General features: G+C 44.3%; 2 protein-coding genes across 4 annotated transcripts; one reads left to right on the forward strand and one right to left on the reverse strand.

Annotated features, from left to right (window-relative positions):
* The first annotated feature begins 33 nt into the window (after nucleotides 1–33).
* LOC119359593 lies at nucleotides 34–1,250 on the forward strand. Its single transcript, XM_037625724.1, has 2 exons — nucleotides 34–461; nucleotides 613–1,250. The coding sequence occupies exons 1-2, from the start codon at nucleotides 362–364 to the stop codon at nucleotides 870–872; spliced, it is 360 nt and encodes a 119-aa protein (XP_037481621.1). The 5' UTR covers nucleotides 34–361; the 3' UTR covers nucleotides 873–1,250.
* A 171-nt stretch (nucleotides 1,251–1,421) lies between these two features.
* LOC119355428 lies at nucleotides 1,422–6,507 on the reverse strand. Of its 3 annotated transcripts, XM_037622233.1 has the most exons (7): nucleotides 6,313–6,507; nucleotides 6,181–6,214; nucleotides 6,006–6,088; nucleotides 5,184–5,267; nucleotides 3,157–3,947; nucleotides 1,870–2,864; nucleotides 1,422–1,789 (listed from the first exon to the last, which is right to left on the reverse strand). In XM_037622233.1, the coding sequence occupies exons 4-7, from the start codon at nucleotides 5,191–5,193 to the stop codon at nucleotides 1,681–1,683; spliced, it is 1,905 nt and encodes a 634-aa protein (XP_037478130.1). In that variant the 5' UTR covers nucleotides 5,194–5,267; nucleotides 6,006–6,088; nucleotides 6,181–6,214; nucleotides 6,313–6,507; the 3' UTR covers nucleotides 1,422–1,680. The 3 variants fall into 3 exon arrangements, with proteins under 3 accessions (XP_037478130.1, XP_037478129.1, XP_037478131.1); XM_037622232.1 differs by lacking the exon at nucleotides 6,181–6,214; XM_037622234.1 differs by lacking the exons at nucleotides 6,006–6,088; nucleotides 6,181–6,214.
* Nucleotides 6,508–20,556: the final 14,049 nt, after the last annotated feature.

Raw genomic sequence — 20,556 nt, forward strand, 5'->3', positions numbered from 1 at the left:
TAAATGTTTCGCCAGAACCCCCGAAAGGGCGAAAAAAATGCCTCTTGAAGGCTCAACGGCTGGAGATGCTCTAAGGACCATCACATACTGAGTGAGATTATGTCTCTGCTCTTGGATACTTTGGGTTGATCAGGCACAAGTAGGAGCAGAGCATTAAACAAGTCCTGCCTGGGGGTTCGTTAAGTAAAATTAACCTCAGCTAGCTTTGACTGCATGTCTATCCCTAGACTCTAGCAAGCCAGCCAGCCTAAAAACACTGGCCACTGATTTCCCTATAAAACCTCAACAAAACCCAACCCTGTACCTTCTCTTCAACTCCTATTGACACACGAACACACATAGCAGGAAAAGATAGAACACCATGAGCTGCACCCGGATCAGTGGTGCAGTCCTCGTTTTTGCCTTGCTCTTCGCCTCGTTATTGCTCACGCTCTACCTTCCCGCTGCTTGTGCTCGCCATGGTGAGTTCCTTACTGTCTTCTCTTCACCTATCGACATATCTATATCTGTATATATTTTCCTCCTTTGTTACTTTGTTGGCTTTGTTGAGATGGTAAGATTTGCATACATCCCTTGTTAAATCGTGGCGCTACTGTATTACTATCTCTGCAGTGGTGCTGCTAGAGGCCCAAGATGGCCTGAACATCGGAGGAGGCCGGCAGCAGGTGGTTGGTGATGACGCAGGAAAGGCCGTCCCCGTCTCGAACGCCGGCGGCTCACGGCCAGTGAGGACGGTGGAGTTGCCCGCGGCGAGGAGGCACCGGGTGGACGCGGCGGACGAGTTGCACGACATGCTGAGGAGGGACTACGCGTGGAGGGCGAGGCGCCGCAAGCCCATTCACAACGACGAGCCTCGCGACGACAAGCCCTAAGTCCGTCAGACCTTCCCCGCAGCGCAGCTAGGTAGAATACATAGTTACAAGAAGCTTAGCTTAGCCAGAGCCGCTCTCTGCTCTACTACTGCTACTACTACAACTACTCAGCTAGATTTGCAGGCTTGCAGGATACCCAAATACTCCCTTTGTCCCATAATATAAGAACGTCAAGTTGGTACTACAGTGTATCATTAGCTGGTCAGCCTTAATCTGGCATCCAAGATGGACATCAGGTTTAGCCCTGTTTTCTGCAAGGACTACTGGCAGGAGTTCGTGCGGAAAAAGGGGCAGTTTTGTGCCGGATGTGCAGGCTTGGGGGTATGCTATATCTACATGTAATGTCCTATATGTCCACCGGTAATCAGGTTTGCAGAATATCAGCGTTCTATGTGTGCCAAACTTATTTTGTTGCTTGTTCACATTCGGGTCATGGCAAACTGAACTCGTTCTGGTGAGTGTAATAGCTTCGACTCTTGCTCTGTTTTGGGCATCATTGCTCGTGTCGCACTACATGTATGTATAAGCAATCAGGAATGCTGGCAGTAGTACATGAAAGAAAGCTATACCTCTTCATTTCTCACTCACAATCTCTGCAAATTACAAGCCACTGGCGAATCCGACAAGCCATCAACCTCCTGCTATTTGTAAATAAAAATAAAAGAGCAGGGCATGTGGGGGGAGAAGAGCAAGGAAGGGGAGAAACGATCAACATTTGAATGAATTTAACATGGGCTGGCTAACACTAGCTCAGGCGCGAGGCCGCCGGCCATGAGCTAGACTCATCAGACAGTTAAAAAAAATGCTCTCAGAATTTACAGCAGAGGACCCTGTAACCCCAGCCCCGGTCTCGCCTGAAACGCCTGCGGTCCGCCTTTGCCATCCTCACCGGGCTGCTGTTCCACTCTGTCTGTAGCCTGTGGATCAACACATATGAGTTTATGTTACTTGAGAAAAAAGAATGTAGTGGTGATACTATTCAGATGTCTTCACTTACACTGGGAATGCGAAGGACCGAGTACTCGTCGTGCTGCTATCCGAACGAAGAGAAGTGTTGCCAATGTGAGCAGAGGGCGCTACCGCGTCCAGCGTGATGTTTGCTCCAGAGAAGCTCGACTCAAAGGGGTTGCGAATGCCGCCCCGAGTCGTCAACTTTGCGCCATCAGGTCCATTCTGCTGTACCGCCGACTCCGTTTGCGAAACCGTAGAGCTCTCTTCGCCGCCGTTGCTTTCCTCCCTTGTCTTTGTGCCATCCCCCATGTCTCTTGGGTTGAAGTCATGTTCATCTTCGACAGCACCGGTCTCGCACTTCGGATGGTTCTCACTCTTGACATCACTAGGCTCTGCACCATGTGCTCCATCAATTCTCATCTTGTTACCGACATCTCTCTGATCACTGCTCTCTTCAGATGCTTGGACATCCAACCTGCCTGAACTTTCTTCTATAGAATCTAGTCTATTGTGTTTGATTCTGGTTTCATCTGCTGCAACAGAATCAAATCTACCTGGTGCACCCTTGATGATGTCACTAAAACTATCTGTTCTTTCGACAAGACCTCCTTGATCATGGCTCTCTTCAGATGCTTGGACTCCCAGCCTGCTTGAACGTGCTCCAACAGAATCTAACCTACTACTGTCTCCAATTCTGGATTCAGCTGTCTCAACATAATCAAAACCTCCCAGTGCGCCACCGTTGACAATATCACTGAAACTATCTGTCTTTCCAACAGGACACATGGGTACAACAGAAACATCGTCGACAATGGTAGGTAGAGCGTACTTGGATTCCCATGTGTCCTCTAAAGATCCGTAGGCGATAAAAGGGTTGTAGTGATTAGCTGGATTCAATCCTCTGTTATCTAATTCTGCACCATCTTCTTCAGGAATTGCAGCTGATAGCCCATCAGAAGTTGATTCAACTGGTAAACCACCGAGGGAACTGGACTCTGGTGCAGTACTGGATCCAGTTTCATGACAATCATTTGATGCTACCTGTAATGACAGTAATCATACTGAGAGGCGGAATATGGAGATAAATGATATAATAACAAAAAAATAATTTTAGTTTAACATTCGATTGCATTTATTGATCCGAATAGGAACACCAGGTGGCAAGACTAGTTTCCTGGAACAGATCATTGAACCAAAAAACATATCTATATGATACTAAAGCATATCAACTAAATTCTGCTAGTATGGTCAGTCACCAAATAATTGCGGTACATGTTTAGGGCAATCATATATTTTATGAGAGCAGATTGGTGATACTGTAAATCTATCATACCTCATCAATTGCTTCTCCATCGCAAAATGGCTTGTGAGTTTCACAGGTCTCAGAAATTACTGTGCCCACCTGCTGGCACTGTTTTGCAGCTTCATGACTTGGTAACTGTCTAGGACTTGATTTCTCATCGTTTACATTGGTAAATTCATCTGTAGTCTTGTTGCCTTCAAGATCATGTGCTTCGCCAGAAGAATATTGTTCCATCTTATTACCATCAGTAGCACATGGAACATGTAGGGTAACAATTTGTGACTCTGATTCATGTTCAGTTTTCAAAGGATCAGCTCTTATTTCTTCCATAGTATTACCATCAGTAGCATGCACGACATGAAGGGGAACTATCTGTGACTTATGTGCAGTTTTCACAGGATCAACTCTTATGTCTTCCTTCAGATCACCATTTGCATCGGCCATTGAAGAATCAAAGATTGGGCACACCTTTTCACTTACTACCTTCTCTCCAGAACCCTTTTGATCAGCAAGCACTCCCTCATCAATGCAGACATCCTTGACAAAATGCCCACCATAATCCGAAGAAACCACAGAACTTGGCAGGCTGATCTCAACAACATCCTTGTCATAAGAAACATCCTCGATCCGTATTTTTCTGGTTTTACCTCCCTTCTCATGCTCAGCTTTCACAAAACCATGTTCTGATGGATTGGTCTGTTCAACCATTTTATCTTCCAAAAGATTGTCCTTAGTTTCCCTTTCAGATTCACCGTCTACTTTAGGGCCACCACTGCCTAAAAGCTCATGAAAAGCATTGGTATGGTAAGGCCTTTCATTATCTGCACGAGGACATCAAAATCATCAACCATTAAAAGTGTGAAGTGTGAACAAAAAAGAAGACTAGTTCACAAGTCAACAATCTGTACCACAATTAACACTGATGGTTTCTGATTTGAACAGTCAAGCAATTACTAAGACCATAAAAGGTTCAAACGGACAAGAGATACCATCATGATGGAATGAACAAAAGAGAACCCACGCTAAGTCGTAAGTTCTGCCGTTGGTTCCCTATCATTTAGCTGTACTGTCACTTTAACCATCAGAAGACATTAAGTTTTCATTCACAATGTCTCTGTGACAGAGACAATGCAGTTTTCTAAGTTAAGCGAGGCTGCTGGTAGTGTTGAAAGAATAAGACAAAAAACACTAGCCAAAATATTAATTTTGAAATGAGAATTGACACTTGACAATCTTCCAACCAAAGAAGATGAGGGAATAGATGACTGCCTTTTGGTCACATCAAAAGACAAAAGGCTGATAGGAACTGATACATAATGAGGAATTTAGCCCCTGGTTCAGGTCCTCTTCAACTAGGATTTGGGTGTTTTTATTCTCCTTGGTTGAAAAGGACCTAGTTCCTCGAAGGTACTCTAGAAAAATAGATACAAGATGAAACCTTCTCTACAAAAATCGATACAAGATGAAACCTAGTTACAGTATGGCAAATGATAAGAGACATACTACATCGTAAGCCATCGAGTGACTACTGACTAGATGTTTCATTTACTTGTGTTCATGGAATAACAAAGTGAGATCTATGGTAATGATGCACACAAGCTATCAATCAGTATATGCAATTCAAAAATCAATCAGTGTATCAAAAATGTAACGTAATCAGTATATGCTATCAATCTATCGCTAAACCAATTAATTTCTGCTCTTTTTTAAAAAACCAATCAATCTCAGCTCTATCCAGTTAAGAAAAAAAATCGATTTCCAGCTCAAAAAAGCCTGGTAAAAATAGGTGTGATCTCCACTTCCCTGCCAATATATGCAGTGTGCAACGACAACCTCTGAAGTCTGAATACATAAGACTGCAGTTCACCAACCATGTACTACCGCTCAAAGCATACTAGTACTACAATGTAGTGATAAAAAAACATATACTAGAATCATGTACAGATTATTTCTTGCAGATAAGCGAATGTCGTACGTACATCGTCGCGGATAACGAAATCAACAGTACAAGAAGATTGATGGAAGAGGAAGAGGGAGCCTCCCTCGCTTATTATTACCTATCTTCATGATCTGCACGGTGTATCTCGTTACGGCCTAGCCATGCGTGAGGAGATGCCTTGGGGAACAGAGCTGATTACTTCCTGCCATTAAAAAAAGCAAAAGTAAGATCCACAAGTCAATGCTCCATCCATCCATCCATCCAGGAAAAAAGAGAGCCCATGCCTGCCTCCTGCGGAGCAGATCGGAGAAAACAAAAGAGCTAGAGCTCCTAACCACCGACGCTAACGCTAATGGCAGTGCCCATTTATCCGCAGACAGACGCCGTGCTTTGTGGATTTCGTTGGTGTGGAAGAGTGTTGTCTGTCCTGATAAAAACCAGGCACTTTACTTTGCACCCTCCGCACAAGCTAGTACTATACGGACAAAAGAGGAGGGACAGAAAAAAAGAAGATGGGTTCAGTTGAACCTCTGAAAACACCATGCTTGAAAAGGATCTGGAGATTTTGGAGCAGAGACAAACGGGAAAGAGAAAAGAACAAAGTAGCATTGGAGCAGAGGAAGCAAAGGGAGGGAGGGAGGCCGGAAACCTGGATCACAAGTCGAGAACAATCCCCCGACGTTTCCCTCCCTCTCACGAAACGAAGCAGAGACGCGGCCGGACGGCGGCGGGGCCGAGACAAGAGCGACGGCGTGGGAACTCTGATGCGTCGTCCGGCGGTGTCGAAGAGTATTAAATACGCAGGACGGCGGTGGCTGTGCCGCCGGCCCCCCACCGCAGTAAATACATGCAGCGGGCGAGAACGGAACCGCATGTATGTAGGTTGTAGGGCGATGAATAGTAGCGGACGAGAGGGAGGGGAGTCGGGGAAGATCGCTACCTTGGCCCCCTTTCTCTCGGATGATACGCCGGCCGGCGGCTCTGTCGGCCTACTCCCGATGGCGGCACTATGTTGTATCCCTCCTACCAATCCAGATCAAAATTCGTCAAGGGAAAAGACGGGTGGAAACAGGGGAAGAAGATGCAGAGCCGCCGGCCATGGACGAGAGGCTCACATGCAGAACCGGCCATGGACGACGGAGCAGAGCACTACCACACCATGGGGTGTGAAGAACAAGAGAACAAGACAAGTGAGGGAGTGGAGAAGGAAGGAAGGATCGAAGGAACCAACTGAGGAGAGGACTGACCTTTTCCTCCTCCCGTGTGTTGCTGGCCGAAGCACCGCAATTCTCTTGGCGAGTCCTCCCTGCCTGCGTGCCCGGCTGGACCAGAAAACCCGGGAGAATCGGCGGGGGCAGCGGGGGCCGGCGAGAACGGGATCGCGGCGAGCCCGAGGACCCAAAGAATTCCGAGATGCAATATAAAAAAGGGGGCCGGAGCGGGTGGAGGAGACTTAAATACACGGTGCGTGAGCGGAGACGAGAGCAGTGCAATAAATCTCGATTAGGTGGTGTCGTCGTGTATTTACGCTGCCGCCCCTGGCTCTGCGAACGAGGATCGCTTCGAGAAGAAGGCCCTGCGGATTTTCTAACGTGCTGTTCGTTATTTAAGCCCACCGACTTCTGCATATTCTTTTCTTTTCTTCTCATTCACCGTTTCTTGCTGCTACATTTTCCATTTCAAATATGTTTTGCTTTGTACTAGATTTTTCTAGGGACAATGCAGTGAGGTTGTGACGAGAATGGTTCAAAGTGTAAGGGTTGCATTTGATATTTGTGGGGAATGGATGCTGTTGCTAAGTTTATTTGTTTGGAAAAGGCTCTAAGTTATTTTATTTTGTGCTGTAGTCCACAATATATTATTAGAAAGTTTTGATAGTGGAGACGGGGAAGAAAGTAAAATAGAATAGAATTCAATACATACCATTTATTCCGAGGGAAATTGCTTTCTAAAAATAGGATTCACTTGGATTTCTTCGGTGATATCTAAATCGCATTTTACAATGGGAATATAAATGATCATCACTTAGTTTTGTGTTCATGTAGTGTATCTGCAAAATCTTACTCCTATTAAAGACGGTATGCCGAATACTCTTTTGAGTATACGATACTCCTACTCTTCGTCAATGCTCCATGTTGATTTTAGATAAAGTGCTACATTTATTCAGATTTACTCCCTCCGTCCGCGAATAAGTGTACTTCTAGTTTTTGTCTTAAGTCAAAGTTTTGAAATTTTGACCAACTATATACAAAAGAGTGATAACATATATGACATCAAATTGATATATTATGAAAGTACATTTCAAAATAGATCTAATGATATTAATTTAGTGTCATAAATGCTAGTACTTTTCCCTATAAAATTGGTCAAAGTTTTAAAACTTTGACCTAGGACAAAAGCTAGAAGTACACTTATTCATGGACGGAGGGAGTAAGTGATATACAAAGATAGGATTGCTTTGCATCCCGCCTTAAAATGGCAATATAAAAAATCAATGTTTATATATATGGAGAATATTAAAGTGTGTAATGCATATATGACATAGCATTAATAGTTATCAAAATCTCACTAAAATGGTAGTATAAGTTAATAGGGCTTAATTAATATTCATATATATGGAAAATCTTGAATACAAAATGCACATATAGTATGATATTAATGCTATGTCATATATGCATTACACCCTTCATGATTTCCATATATATGAACACTAATTAAGTTATGCTAACTTATACTATTATGATTTTAAAACGTCATTTAAATAATCATTAAAAAGTACAAAGAAAACATATCTTTGGATACCACTTATACTTCTAAATAAGTAATAGATAATGAAATCAATCATGTTTTTCATTGCATCGTTCAATAAATGGTTAACATTAAATTCATTTTTTTCCAACATCCACTATTAAATTTTCCTATAATACCTTAGGATTATATGAAAAAAAAACTAATTAACTTAGGCCCAATTTTGGATAAAAAATAAAAAAAATAAGCATCTGCATATTTTGAGTACAACCTTATAATGAATGTTCATTCTTCATACATTCCACCTAGTCAAGAATCTCTACAACACAAGAAAAAAACTAAGTGTAAGGATCGAAAAAATTGCATGTGTATGCAATAGAATTTCTATGTAGCCCATCAAAAAAAGTCAAAAAATATGTAAAGTTTTCAAGTTTTCCATGCAAAAAAATAAAACTCTACATAAGCAACGAAACCACATTCATTCAAACAAAACCTCTACAAAATTCAAAGCTCAAAAGTGCTAACCTTTTACTCGCTAGAGCCCCACTTACACCAGATCTAGCAAACCCAAACCCACAGGTCTCGCTGCTCTGTGCTCACCGGAGCACCATCGATAACGGATCTGGCAAACCAAACCCATTTTCCATAGCCTTGGTGTCATCTCGAGCTTGATGGCACGTCAATCAATAATAGGTTTATGATATGCGCCGCCATGATCAAAGGGACATGATATCACATGATCTGGATGGATGAAATCCATGGGAAAGAGCAATTGGAGATGAAATTGGTGGAGGGGAGGAGAAAAATCCATATGCTCGAGGTGAAATCGATGAGGGAGAAGATGAAGACGGGAGATTCATGCTATGAAAAGGGGAGGAGACTTTGGGTAGAAAGGAGATTTGGAGCAATAGAGTAGAGAAGAGAAAGAAGATGGAATGCGCGACTAGCAGAGGCTAGCGAAGGTCTTGTGAGGCAAGCACATCAACGATACATGTCGATTGACCAAACGGATGGAACCTTTGGGCGACATAAATCATCCCCCCCCCCACACACACCCCGCGCGCGCCTTGTGCATATGCTCAATTTCAACACGTGCTTATTTTGCTATGCACTACTAGTGCTAATGTCCCTAAAAATATATGTTGTATTTTGTTCATATATTATATTATTTATTTATATTTTTATGATTTGATGCCATGTCTTTTGAAATGCTTTGAGAAGTGACTTAGATTTTTCGATGGTGGTGGCTCTAGTAATACATTTTTGTCTAGGTGTCCTACATGTCTAGGCGGCCTTGCTGGTGTCATACACCACCTTAAGTCAGTCCATCATTAGACCCGCATGGATCATGGCTTCCTTGGCAGCTCCCACCTGGCCCTCCGGGATGTGATGCATAGCAAACGGAGTGGATGAGGGAACCGATGACGTGGCCGGTGGAGTTGGAGCTTGAGGTTGTGCAATCGGACCAGAAGTTTGAGCAGTCGACACTGAGGGCTGGTCAGTTGACAGAGGATCTGCAAAAGAGACAGTAGCCCGTACTAGATCGTCAAGTTGTTGAACTACAGGCTCAGATGCTGGGCGAGGCGCTTTGCTGGCGGTTCCCTCCTGCTCAAAGCTCTGCCCCTTCTCCCTATACTCCTTTGAGGAACATCCTCATCATCATCGTTTGGAAGATGGATAACATTTGTTGGCACTGCAAAACACTCGACAATAAGATTTTAGTCGCCTGCCAAAACTACTGACAGTAAAAGCATGGTTGTGGAATCATACCTCCCAAGAAGTGGTTGCGTCTGCGGTCTCTGCATCACCCCGCTCCTCGTCGATGTCCATATATGTTGCGGAAGTAGCAGCACTGAAAGGTTCAAATTCCACTCGGTCAAGCAAGTAAAGAAGTTCACAGTGGCAATGGGAGATAAGGAAGAGAAGCACTTACGTTGAAGCAATGCGCACGGCCTGTTGGAAATATGCCCTAGAGGCAATAATAAATTGATTATTATTATATTTCCTTGTTCATGATAATCGTTTATTATCCATGCTAGAATTGTATTGATAGGAAACTCAGATACATGTGTGGATACATAGACAACACCATGTCCCTAGTAAGCCTCTAGTTGACTAGCTCGTTGATCAATAGATGGTTATGGTTTCCAGACCATGGACATTGGATGTCGTTGATAACAGGATCACATCATTAGGAGAATGATGTGATGGACAAGACCCAATCCTAAGCCTAGCACAAAGATCGTGTAGTTCGTATGCTAAAGCTTTTCTAATGTCAAGTATCATTTCCTTAGACCATGAGATTGTGCAACTCCCGGATACCGTAGGAATACTTTGGGTGTGCCAAACGTCACAACATAACTGGGTGGCTATAAAGGTACACTACAGGTATCTCCGAAAGTGTCTGTTGGGTTGGCACGAATCGAGACTGGGATTTGTCACTCCGTGTAAACGGAGAGGTATCTCTGGGCCCACTCGGTAGGACATCATCATAATGTGCACAATGTGACCAAGGAGTTGATCACGGGATGATGTGTTACGGAACGAGTAAAGAGACTTGCCGGTAACGAGATTGAACAAGGTATCGGGATACCGACGATCAAATCTCGGGCAAGTATCGTACCACTAGACAAAGGGAATTGTATACGGGATTGATTGAATCCTCGACATCGTGGTTCATCCGATGAGATCATCGTGGAACATGTGGGAGCCAACATGGGTATCCAGATCCCGCTGTTGGTTATTGGCCGGAGAGTTATCTCGGTCATGTCTGCATGACTCCCGAACCCGTAGGGTCTACACACTTAAGGTTCGATGACGCTAGGGTTATAGGGAATAGATATACGTGGTTACCGAATGTTGTTCGGAGTCCTGGATGAGATCCCGGACGTCACGAGGAGTTCCGGAATGGTCCGGAGGTAAAGATTAATATATAGGAAGTATGGTTTTGGCCACCGGAAGTGTTCCGGGCATCACCGGTAGTGTACCGGGGCCACCGGAGGGGTCCGGGGGTCCACCAGGTGGGGCCACCAGCCCCGGAGGCCTACATGGGCCAATAGTGGGAAGGGACCAGCCCCTAAGTGGGCTGGGGCACCTCCCCACCAAGGCCCATGCGCCTAAGGGGAAGAGGGGGCAAACCCTAAGGGCAGATGGGCCTTAAGGCCCATGCCTGGTGCGCCTCCCTCTCCCCCTCCACTTGGCCGCCACCCTAGATGGGATTGGGGCTGGCCGCCGCCCCTAGGGTGGAACCCTAAGTGGGGCGCACCCCTCCCTCTCCCCTATATATACTTGAGGACTTGGGGCTGCCAACAGATGAGTTCCTCTCCTTCTTGGCGCAGCCCTACCCCTCTCCCTCCTCGTCTCTTGCGGTGCTTGGCGAAGCCCTGCTGGAGTACCACGCTCCTCCACCACCACCACGCCATCGTGCTGCTGCTGGATGGAGTCTTCCCCAACCTCTCCTTCTCCCCTTGCTGGATCAAGGCGTAGGAGACGTCACCGGGCTGTACGTGTGTTGAACACGGAGGTGCCGTCCGTTCGGCACTAGGATCATCGGTGATTTGGATCACGACGAGTACGACTCCATCAACCCCGTTCACTTGAACGCTTCCGCGTAGCGATCTACAAGGGTATGTAGATGCACTCTCCTTTCCTCGTTGGTAGACTTCTCCATAGATTGATCTTGGTGATGCGTAGAAAATTTTGAATTTCTGCTACGTTCCCCAACAGTGGCATCATGAGCTAGGTCTATGCGTAGTTTCTATGCACGAGTAGAACACAAAGTAGTTGTGGGCTTTGATTTTGTTCAGTATGCTTACCGTTACTAGTCCAATCTTGATTCGGCGGCATTGTGGGATGAAGCGGCCCGGACTGACCTTACACGTACTCTTACGTGAGACTGGTTCCACCGACTGACATGCACTAGTTGCATAAGGTGGCTAGCGGGTGTCTGTCTCTCCCACTTTAGTCTGATCGGATTCGATGAAAAGGGTCCTTATGAAGGGTAAATAGCAATTGGCATATCACGTTGTGGTTTTTGCGTAGGTAAGAAACGTTCTTGCTAGAAACCCATAGCAGCCACGTAAAACATGCAAACAACAATTAGAGGACGTCTAACTTGTTTTTGCAGGGCATGCTATGTGATGTGATATGGCCAAGAAGAATGTGATGAATGATATGTGATGTATGAGATTGATCATGTTCTTGTAATAGGAATCACGACTTGCATGTCGATGAGTATGACAACCGGCAGGAGCCATAGGAGTTGTCTTTATTTATTGTATGACTTGCGTGTCATTGAACAACGCCATGTAATTACTTTACTTTATTGCTAACCGGTAGCCATAGTAGTAGAAGTAATAAGTTGGCGAGACAACTTCATGGAGACACAATGATGGAGATCATGGTGTCATGCCGGTGACGATGATGATCATGGAGCCCCGAAGATGGAGATCAAAAGGAGCAATATGATATTGGCCATATCATGTCACTATTTGATTGCATGTGATGTTTATCATGTATACATCTTATTTGCTTAGAACGACGGTAGCTTAAATAAGATGATCCCTCACTAAAATTTCAATAGAAGTGTTCTCCCTAACTGTGCACCATTGCGAAAGTTCATTGTTTCGAAGCACCACGTGATGATCGGGTGTGATAGATTCTTACATTCGAATACAACGGGTGTTGACGAGCCTAGCATGTACAGACATGGCCTCGGAACACATGCGAAACACTTAGGTTAACTTGACGAGCCTAGCATGTACAGACATGGCCTCAAAACATGGAGGACCAAAAGGTCGAACATGAGTCGTATAGAAGATGCGATCAACATGAGATGTTCACCGATGATGACTAGTCCGTCTCACGTGATGATCGGACACGGCCTAGTTGATTCGGATCATGTATCACTTAGATGACTAGAGGGATGTCTATCTGAGTGGGAGTTCATAAGATGAACTTAATTATCCTGAACATAGTCAAAAGGTCTTCGCAAATTATGTCGTAGCTCGCGCTTCAGTTCTACTGTTTAGATATGTTCCTAGAGAAAAATTAGTTGAAAGTTGATAGTAGCAATTATGCAGACAGTAGAAGGCTTATGTCCTTAATGCACCGCTCAGTGTGCTGAACCTTGAACGTTGTCTGTGGATGTTGCGAACATCTGACATACACGTTTTGATGACTACATGATAGTTTAGTGCGTAATGCTAAATGGTTTAGAATTGAGGCACCAAAGACGTTTTTGAAACATCACAGAACATATGAGATGTTCCAAGGACTGAAATTGGGATTTCAGGCTCGTGCCCACGTCAAGAGGTATAAGACTTCCGACGATTTTCTTAGCCTGCATAATAAGGGAGAAAAGCTCAATCTTGAGCTTGTGCTCAGATTGTCTGAGTACAACAATCGCTTGAATTGAGTGGGAGTTGATCTTCCAGATGAAATAGTGATGGTTCTCCAAAGTCACTGCCACCAAGCTACTAGAGCTTCGTGATGAACTATAACATATCAGGGATAGATATGATCCTTGAGCTATTCGCGACACCGCGAAAGTAGAAATCAAAAGGGAGCATCAATCGTTGATGGTTAGTAAAACTACTAGTTTCAAGAAGGGCAAGGGCAAGAAAGGGATAGTTCATGGAACAACAAATCAGTTGCTGTTCTAGTGAAGAAACCCAAAGTTGAACCCAAGCCCGAGACTAAGTGCTTCTGTAATAAGGGGAACAGTCATTGAAGCAGAACCACCCTAGATACTTGGTAGATGAGAAGGCTGGCAAGGTCGACAGAAGTATATTGGATATGCATTATAATGTGTACTTTACTAGTACTCCTAGTAGCACCAGGGTATTAGATACCGGTTCGGTTGCTAAGTGTTAGTAACTCGAAACAAAAGGCTACGGGATAAACGGAGACTAGCTAAAAGGTGAGATGACGATATGTGTTGGAAGTATTTCCAAGGTTGATCAAATATCGTACGCTCCCTCTACCATCGAGATTGGTATTAAAACCTAAATAATTGTTATTTGGTGTTTGCGTTGAGCATAGACATGATTGGATTATGTCTATCGCGATACGGTTATTCATTTAAGGAGAATAATGGTTACTCTGTTTATTTGAATAATACCACCCCGATCGTAGTGATACACATTTTCATGGGAAAGGTATAAGATAGTAATGATAGTACCACACAAATGTGGCACTGCAATTTGAGTCATATTGATATAAAACGCATGAAGAAGCTCCATGTTGATGGATCTTTGGACTCACTCATTTTTGAAAGGATTGAGACATGCGAACCATGTTTGTTGGTAGATATGCATGAAGAAACTCTATACAGATGGATCGTTTGGACTCACTTGATTTTCAATCACTTGAGACATGCAAATCATACCACATGGGCAAGATGACTGAAAAGCCTCGTTTTCAGTAAGATGGAACAAGAAAGCAACTTGTTGGAAGTAATACATCTTGATGTGCGCAGTCCAATGAGTGCTGAGGCATGTAGTGGATATCGTTATGTTCTTACTTCACAGATGATTTGAGTAGATACTGAGTATATTTACTTGATGAAACATAAGTCTGAATTATTGAAAGGTTCAAGTAATTTCAAAGTGAAGTTGAACATCATCGTGACAAGAGGATAAAATGTCTATGATATGACCATAGAGATGAATATCTGAATTACGAGTTTGGCACAGAATTAAGACATTGTGGAAATTGTTTCACAACTAATACAGCCTGGAACACCATAGTATGATGGTGTGTCCGAACATCAATAACTGCACCCTATTGGATATGATGCATACCATGATGTCTCTTATCGAATTACCACGATAGTTTATGGGTTAGGCATTAGAGACAACCACATTCACTTTAAATAGGGCACCACGTAATTCCGATGAGATGACACCGTATGAACTATGGTTTAGAGAAACCTAAGCTGTCATTTCTTAAAAGTTTGGGGCTGCAACGCTTATGTGAAAAAGTTTCAGGCTGATAAGCTTGAACCCAAAGCGGATAAATGCATCTTCATAGGACACCCAAAACAGTTGGGTATACCTCCTGTCTCAGATCCGAAAGCAATAGGGATTGTTTCTGAAATCGGGTCCTTTCTCGAGAAAAAGGTTTCTCTCGAAAGAATTGAGTGGGGGGATGGTGGAGACTTGATGAGGTTATTGAACCGTCACCTCAACTAGTGTGTAGCAGGGCACAGGGAGTTGTTCCTGTGGCACCTACACCAATTGAAGTGGAAGCTTATGATAGTGATCATGAAACTTCGGATCAAGTCACTACCAAACCTCGTAGGATGACAAGGATGCATACTACTTCAGAGTGGTACGTAATCCTGTCTTAGAAGTCATGTTGCTAAACAACAATGAACCTATGAGCTATTGCAAAGTGATGGTGGGCCCGGATTCCAAAAAAAATGGCTCGAGGCCATAAAATCCGAGAGAGGATCCATGTATGAAAACAAAGTGTAGACTTTGGAAGAACTACTTGATAGTCGTAAGGCTGTTGGGTGCAGATGGATTTTAAAAGGAAGACAGATAATGATGGTAAGTGTCACCATTGAGAAAGCTCGACTTGTCGTTAAGATGTTTCCCGACAAGTTCAAGGAGTTGACTACGATGAGACTTTCTCACACGTAGCGATGCTAAAAGTTTGTTGGAATTATGTTAGCAGTTACTGCATTATTTATGAAATCATGCAGATAGGATGTCAAGACATTGTTTCCTTGACGATTTTCTTGAGGAAAGGTTGTATGAGATACAACCAGAAGGTTTTGTCAATCCTGGAAAAATGCTAACAAGTAGGCAAAGCTCCAGCAATCCTTCTAAGGACTGGGGTAAGCATCTCAGAGTTGGAATGTACGCTTTGATGAGATGATCAAAGATTTTGGGTTTATACATAGTTTATGAGAAACTTGTATTTCCAAAGAAGTGAGTGGGAGCACTATAAAATTTCTGATGAGTATATGTTGCTGACATATTGTTGATCGGAAATGATATAGAATTTCTAGAAAGCATATAGGGTTATTTGAAAAGTGTTTTTCAATGGAAAACCTGGATTAAGCCACTTGAACATTGAGCATCAAGATCTATAAGGATAGATCAAAATGCTTAATGGTACTTTCAAATGAGCACATACCTTGACATGATCTTGAAGGTGTTCAAGATGGATCAGTCAAAGAAGGAGTTCTTGCCTGAGTTGTAAGGTATGAAGTTAAGACTTAAAGCTCGACCACGGCAGAATAGAGAGAAAGGACGAAGGTCGTCCCCTATGCTTAGACATAGGCTCCATAGTATGCTATGCTGTGTACCGCACCTGATGTGTGCCTTGCCACATGTCTGGCAAGAGGGTACAAAGGTGATCAAGGAGTGGTTCACTAGACAGCGGTCAAAATTGTCCTTGGAGAAAATAAGGACATGTTTCTCGATTATGGAGGTGATAAAGAGTTCGGCGTAAAGGGTTACGTCGATGCAAGCCTTAACACCTATCCGAATGACTCTGAATAGCAAACCGGATATGTATAGTGGAGCAACCATTTGGAATAGCTCCAAGTGGAACGTGGTAGCAGCATCTACGATATGACATAAAGTTTTGCGAAATACATAGGGATCTGAATGTTGCAGACCCGTTGACTACAACCTCTCTCACAAGCATAACATGATGAAACCCAGAACTCGTTGAGTGTTAATCACATAGTGATGTGAACTAGATTATTGACTCTAGTAAACTCTTTGGATGTTAGTCACATGGCGATGTGACCTGTGATCACATGGCAATGTGAACTAGATTATTGACTCTAGTGCAAGTGGGAGACTGTTGGAAATATGCCCTAGAGGCAATAATAAATTGATTATTATTATATTTCCTTGTTCATGATAATCGTTTATTATCCATGCTAGAATTGTATTGATAGGAAACTCAACTACATGTGTGGATACATAGACAACACCATGTCCCTAGTAAGCCTCTAGTTGACTAGCTCGTTGATCAATAGATGGTTACGGTTTCCAGACCATGGACATTGGATGTCGTTGATAACGGGATCACATCATTAGGAGAATGATGTGATGGACAAGACCCAATCCTAAGCCTAGCACAAAGATCGTGTAGTTCGTATGATAAAGCTTTTCTAATGTCAAGTATCATTTCCTTAGACCATGAGATTGTGCAACTCCCGGATACCATAGGAATACTTTGGGTGTGCCAAACGTCACAACGTAACTGGGTGGCTATAAAGGTACACTACAGGTATCTCCGAAAGTGTCTGTTGGGTTGGCACGAATCGAGACTGGGATTTGTCACTCCGTGTAAAACGGAGAGGTATCTCTGGGCCCACTCGGTAGGACATCATCATAATGTGCACAATGTGACCAAGGAGTTGATCACGGGATGATGTGTTACGGAATGAGTAAAGAGACTTGCCGGTAACGAGATTGAACAAGGTATCAGGATACCGACGATTGAATCTCGGGCAAGTATCGTACCACTAGACAAAGGGAATTGTATACGGGATTGATTGAATCCTCGACATCGTGGTTCATCCGCTGAGATCATCGTGGAACATGTGGGAGCCAACATGGGTATCCAGATCCCGCTGTTGGTTATTGGCCGAAGAGTTATCTCGGCCATGTCTGCATGACTCCCGAACCCGTAGGGTCTACACACTTAAGGTTCGATGACGCTAGGGTTATAGGGAATAGATATACGTGGTTACCGAATGTTGTTTGGAGTCCCGGATGAGATCCCGGATGTCACGAGGAGTTCCGTAATGGTCCGGAGGTAAAGATTAATATATAGGAAGTATGGTTTTGGCCACCGGAAGTGTTCCGGGCATCACCGGTAGTGTACCGGGACCATCGGAGGGGTCCGGGGGTCCACCAGGTGGGGCCACCAGCCCCAGAGGCCTACATGGGCCAATAGTGGGAAGGGACCAGCCCCTAAGTGGGCTGGGGCGCCTCCCCACCAAGGCCCATGCGCCTAAGGGGAAGAGGGGGCAAACCCTAAGGGCAGATGGGCCTTAAGGCCCATGCCTGGTGCGCCTCCCTCTCCCCCTCCACTTGGCCGCCACCCTAGATGGGATTGGGGCTGGCCGCCGCCCCTAGGGTGGAACCCTAGGTGGGGCACACCCCTCCCTCTCCCCTATATATACTTGAGGACTTGGGGCTGCCAACAGATGAGTTCCTCTCCTTCTTGGTGCAGCCCTACCCCTCTCCCTCCTCGTCTCTTGTGGTGCTTGGCGAAGCCCTGTTGGAGTACCACGCTCCTCCACCGCCACCACGCCGTCGTGCTGCTGCTGGATGGAGTCTTCCCCAACCTCTCCTTCTCCCCTTGCTGGATCAAGGCGTAGGAGACGTCACCGGGCTGTACGTGTGTTGAACATGGAGGTGCCGTCCGTTCGGCACTAGGATCATCGGTGATTTGGATCACGACGAGTACGACTCCATCAACCCCGTTCACTTGAACGCTTCCGCGTAGTGATCTACAAGGGTATGTAGATGCACTCTCCTTCCCTCGTTGGTAGACTTCTCCATAGATTGATCTTGGTGATGCGTAGAAAATTTTGAATTTCTGCTACGTTCCCCAACACGGCCACCTTAATCCTAGGCAGGGCCTTCCGAGGCTTGGGTGGAACAATTTTGGCCTGCTTCATGGCCTTCTCTGTTGGGTCTGGGGTTGACGTCCGAGTATGCTTTGTAACCTTCGCACTCGGTGGAATTGCTTTGCCACATCCTCCCGCAGGGTCTTGCGACTGTTTGGATCATTGTTTAGAGCGGGGCGGTGAGTCGACTTCCTCGCTGCTACCAGAGTCCTCGTTGTCATCCTTGTTGTCATCTGCATATTGCCAATCAGCACTTTCACCATCACTCTCTACTCCTTCCTGGTGCTGCTCCCCGTTCGCCATTGAGTACATCTTGGTGAAAACCTACAAGACATAAGTTACAAATATCAGTCGGATTCATGAACAATTGCGTATTGAGAAAAACACTCGGTAAATCGAGCCTGACCTCTGATACGTCTCCAACGTATCTATAATTTTTGATTGCTCCATGCTATATTATCTACTGTTTTGGGAAATATTGGGCTTTATTATCCACTTTTATATTATTTTTGGGACTAACCTATTAACCAGAGGCCCAGCCCAGATTTGTTGTTTTATGCCTATTTCAGTGTTTTAAAGAAAAGGAATATCAGACGGAGTCGAAACGGAACGAAATCAACTGGAGAAGTTATTTTTGGAAGGAAACACACCTGATGGACTTGGACCCCACGTCAAGGAAGAAACGAGATGCTCACGAGGATGGGGGGGCGCGCCCCCCTGTCTCGTGGGGCCCTCGTGGCTCCCCTGACGTGCTTCATCGGCCTATATAACTCCATATACCCTAAAACTTCCAGAACGCAACATAGATTGGGAGTTCCGCCGCCAGAAGCCTCCGTAGCCACCAAAAACCAATCGGGACCCTGTTCCGGCACCCTGCCGGAGGGGGAACCCTCATCGGTGGCCATCTTCATCATCCCGGTGCTCTCCATGACGAGGAGGGAGTAGTTCTCCCTCGGGGCTGAGGGTATGTACCAGTAGCTATGTGTTTGATCTCTCTCTCTCGTGTTCTTGAGGTGATACGATCTTGATGTATCGTGAGCTTTGCTATTATATTTGTATACTATGATGTTTCTTCCCCCCCCCCTCTTCTCTCTTGTAATGAATCGGGTTTCTCCTTTGAAGTAATCTTATCGGATTGAGTCTTTAAAGACTTGAGAACACTTGATGTATGTCTTGCCGTGAATATCCGTGGTGACAATGGGATATCACGTGCCACTTGATGTATGTTTTGGTGACCAACTTGCGGGTTTCGTGACATTGGGAACCTATGCATAGGGGTTGGCACACGTTTTCGTCGTGATTCTCCTGTAGAACTTTGGGGCACTCTTTGAGGTCCTTTGTGTTGGTTGAATAGATGAATCTGAGATTGTGTGATGCATATCGTATAATCATGCCCACGGATACTTGAGGTGACATTGGAGTATCTAGGTGACATTAGGGTTTTGGTTGATTTGTATCTTAAGGTGTTATTCTAGTACGAACTCTAGGGCTGTTTGTGACAATTATAGGAATAGCCCAATGGATTGATTGGAAAGAATAACTTTGTGGTGGTTTCGTACCCTACCATAATCTCTTCGTTCGTTCTCTGCTATTAGTGACTTTGCAGTGACTCTTTGTTGCATGTTGAGGGATAGTTTTATGATCCAATTATGTTAGTATTGTTGAGGGAACTCACACTAGCGAAAGTATGAACCCTAGGCCTTGTTTCCTATCATTGCAATACCGTTTACGCTCACTTTTATCACTTGTTACCTTGCTGTTTTTATTATTTCAGATTACAAAAACTATTATCTACTATCCATATACCACTTGTTTCACCATCTCTTCGCCGAACTAGTGTACCTATACAATTTACCATTGTATTGGGTGTGTTGGGGACACAAGAGACTCTTTGTTATTTGGTTGCAGGGTTGCTTGAGAGAGACCATCTTCATCCTACGCCTCCTATGGATTGATAAACCTTAGTGAAAGGAAATATGCCCTAGAGGCAATAATAAAGTTATTATTTATTTCCTTATATCATGATAAATGTTTATTATTCACGCTAGAATTGTATTAACCGGAAACATAATACATGTGTGAATACATAACAGAGTTTCACTAGTATGCCTCTACTTGACTAGCTCGTTGAATCAAA

The sequence above is a fragment of the Triticum dicoccoides genome, chromosome 2A (genome assembly GCF_002162155.2).
Source record: "Triticum dicoccoides isolate Atlit2015 ecotype Zavitan chromosome 2A, WEW_v2.0, whole genome shotgun sequence".
NCBI classification, from domain to species: Eukaryota; Viridiplantae; Streptophyta; class Magnoliopsida; order Poales; family Poaceae; genus Triticum; species Triticum dicoccoides.

What these genes read in the sequence shown, in the direction of transcription:
- LOC119359593 (XM_037625724.1), top strand. Translation starts at nt 362, where the DNA reads ATGAGCTGCACCCGGATCAGTGGTGCAGTCCTCGTTTTTGCCTTGCTC. An exon ending in CGCTGCTTGTGCTCGCCATG is followed by an intron (nt 462 to 612) that starts GTGAGTTCCTTA and finishes CTATCTCTGCAG; the next exon opens with TGGTGCTGCTAGAGGCCCAA.
- LOC119355428 (XM_037622234.1), bottom strand. An exon ending in ATGGAGAAGCAATTGATGAG is followed by an intron (nt 2,865 to 3,156) that starts GTATGATAGATT and finishes CTGTCATTACAG; the next exon opens with GTAGCATCAAATGATTGTCA. An exon ending in CGGTCCTTCGCATTCCCAGT is followed by an intron (nt 1,790 to 1,869) that starts GTAAGTGAAGAC and finishes GTTGATCCACAG; the next exon opens with GCTACAGACAGAGTGGAACA.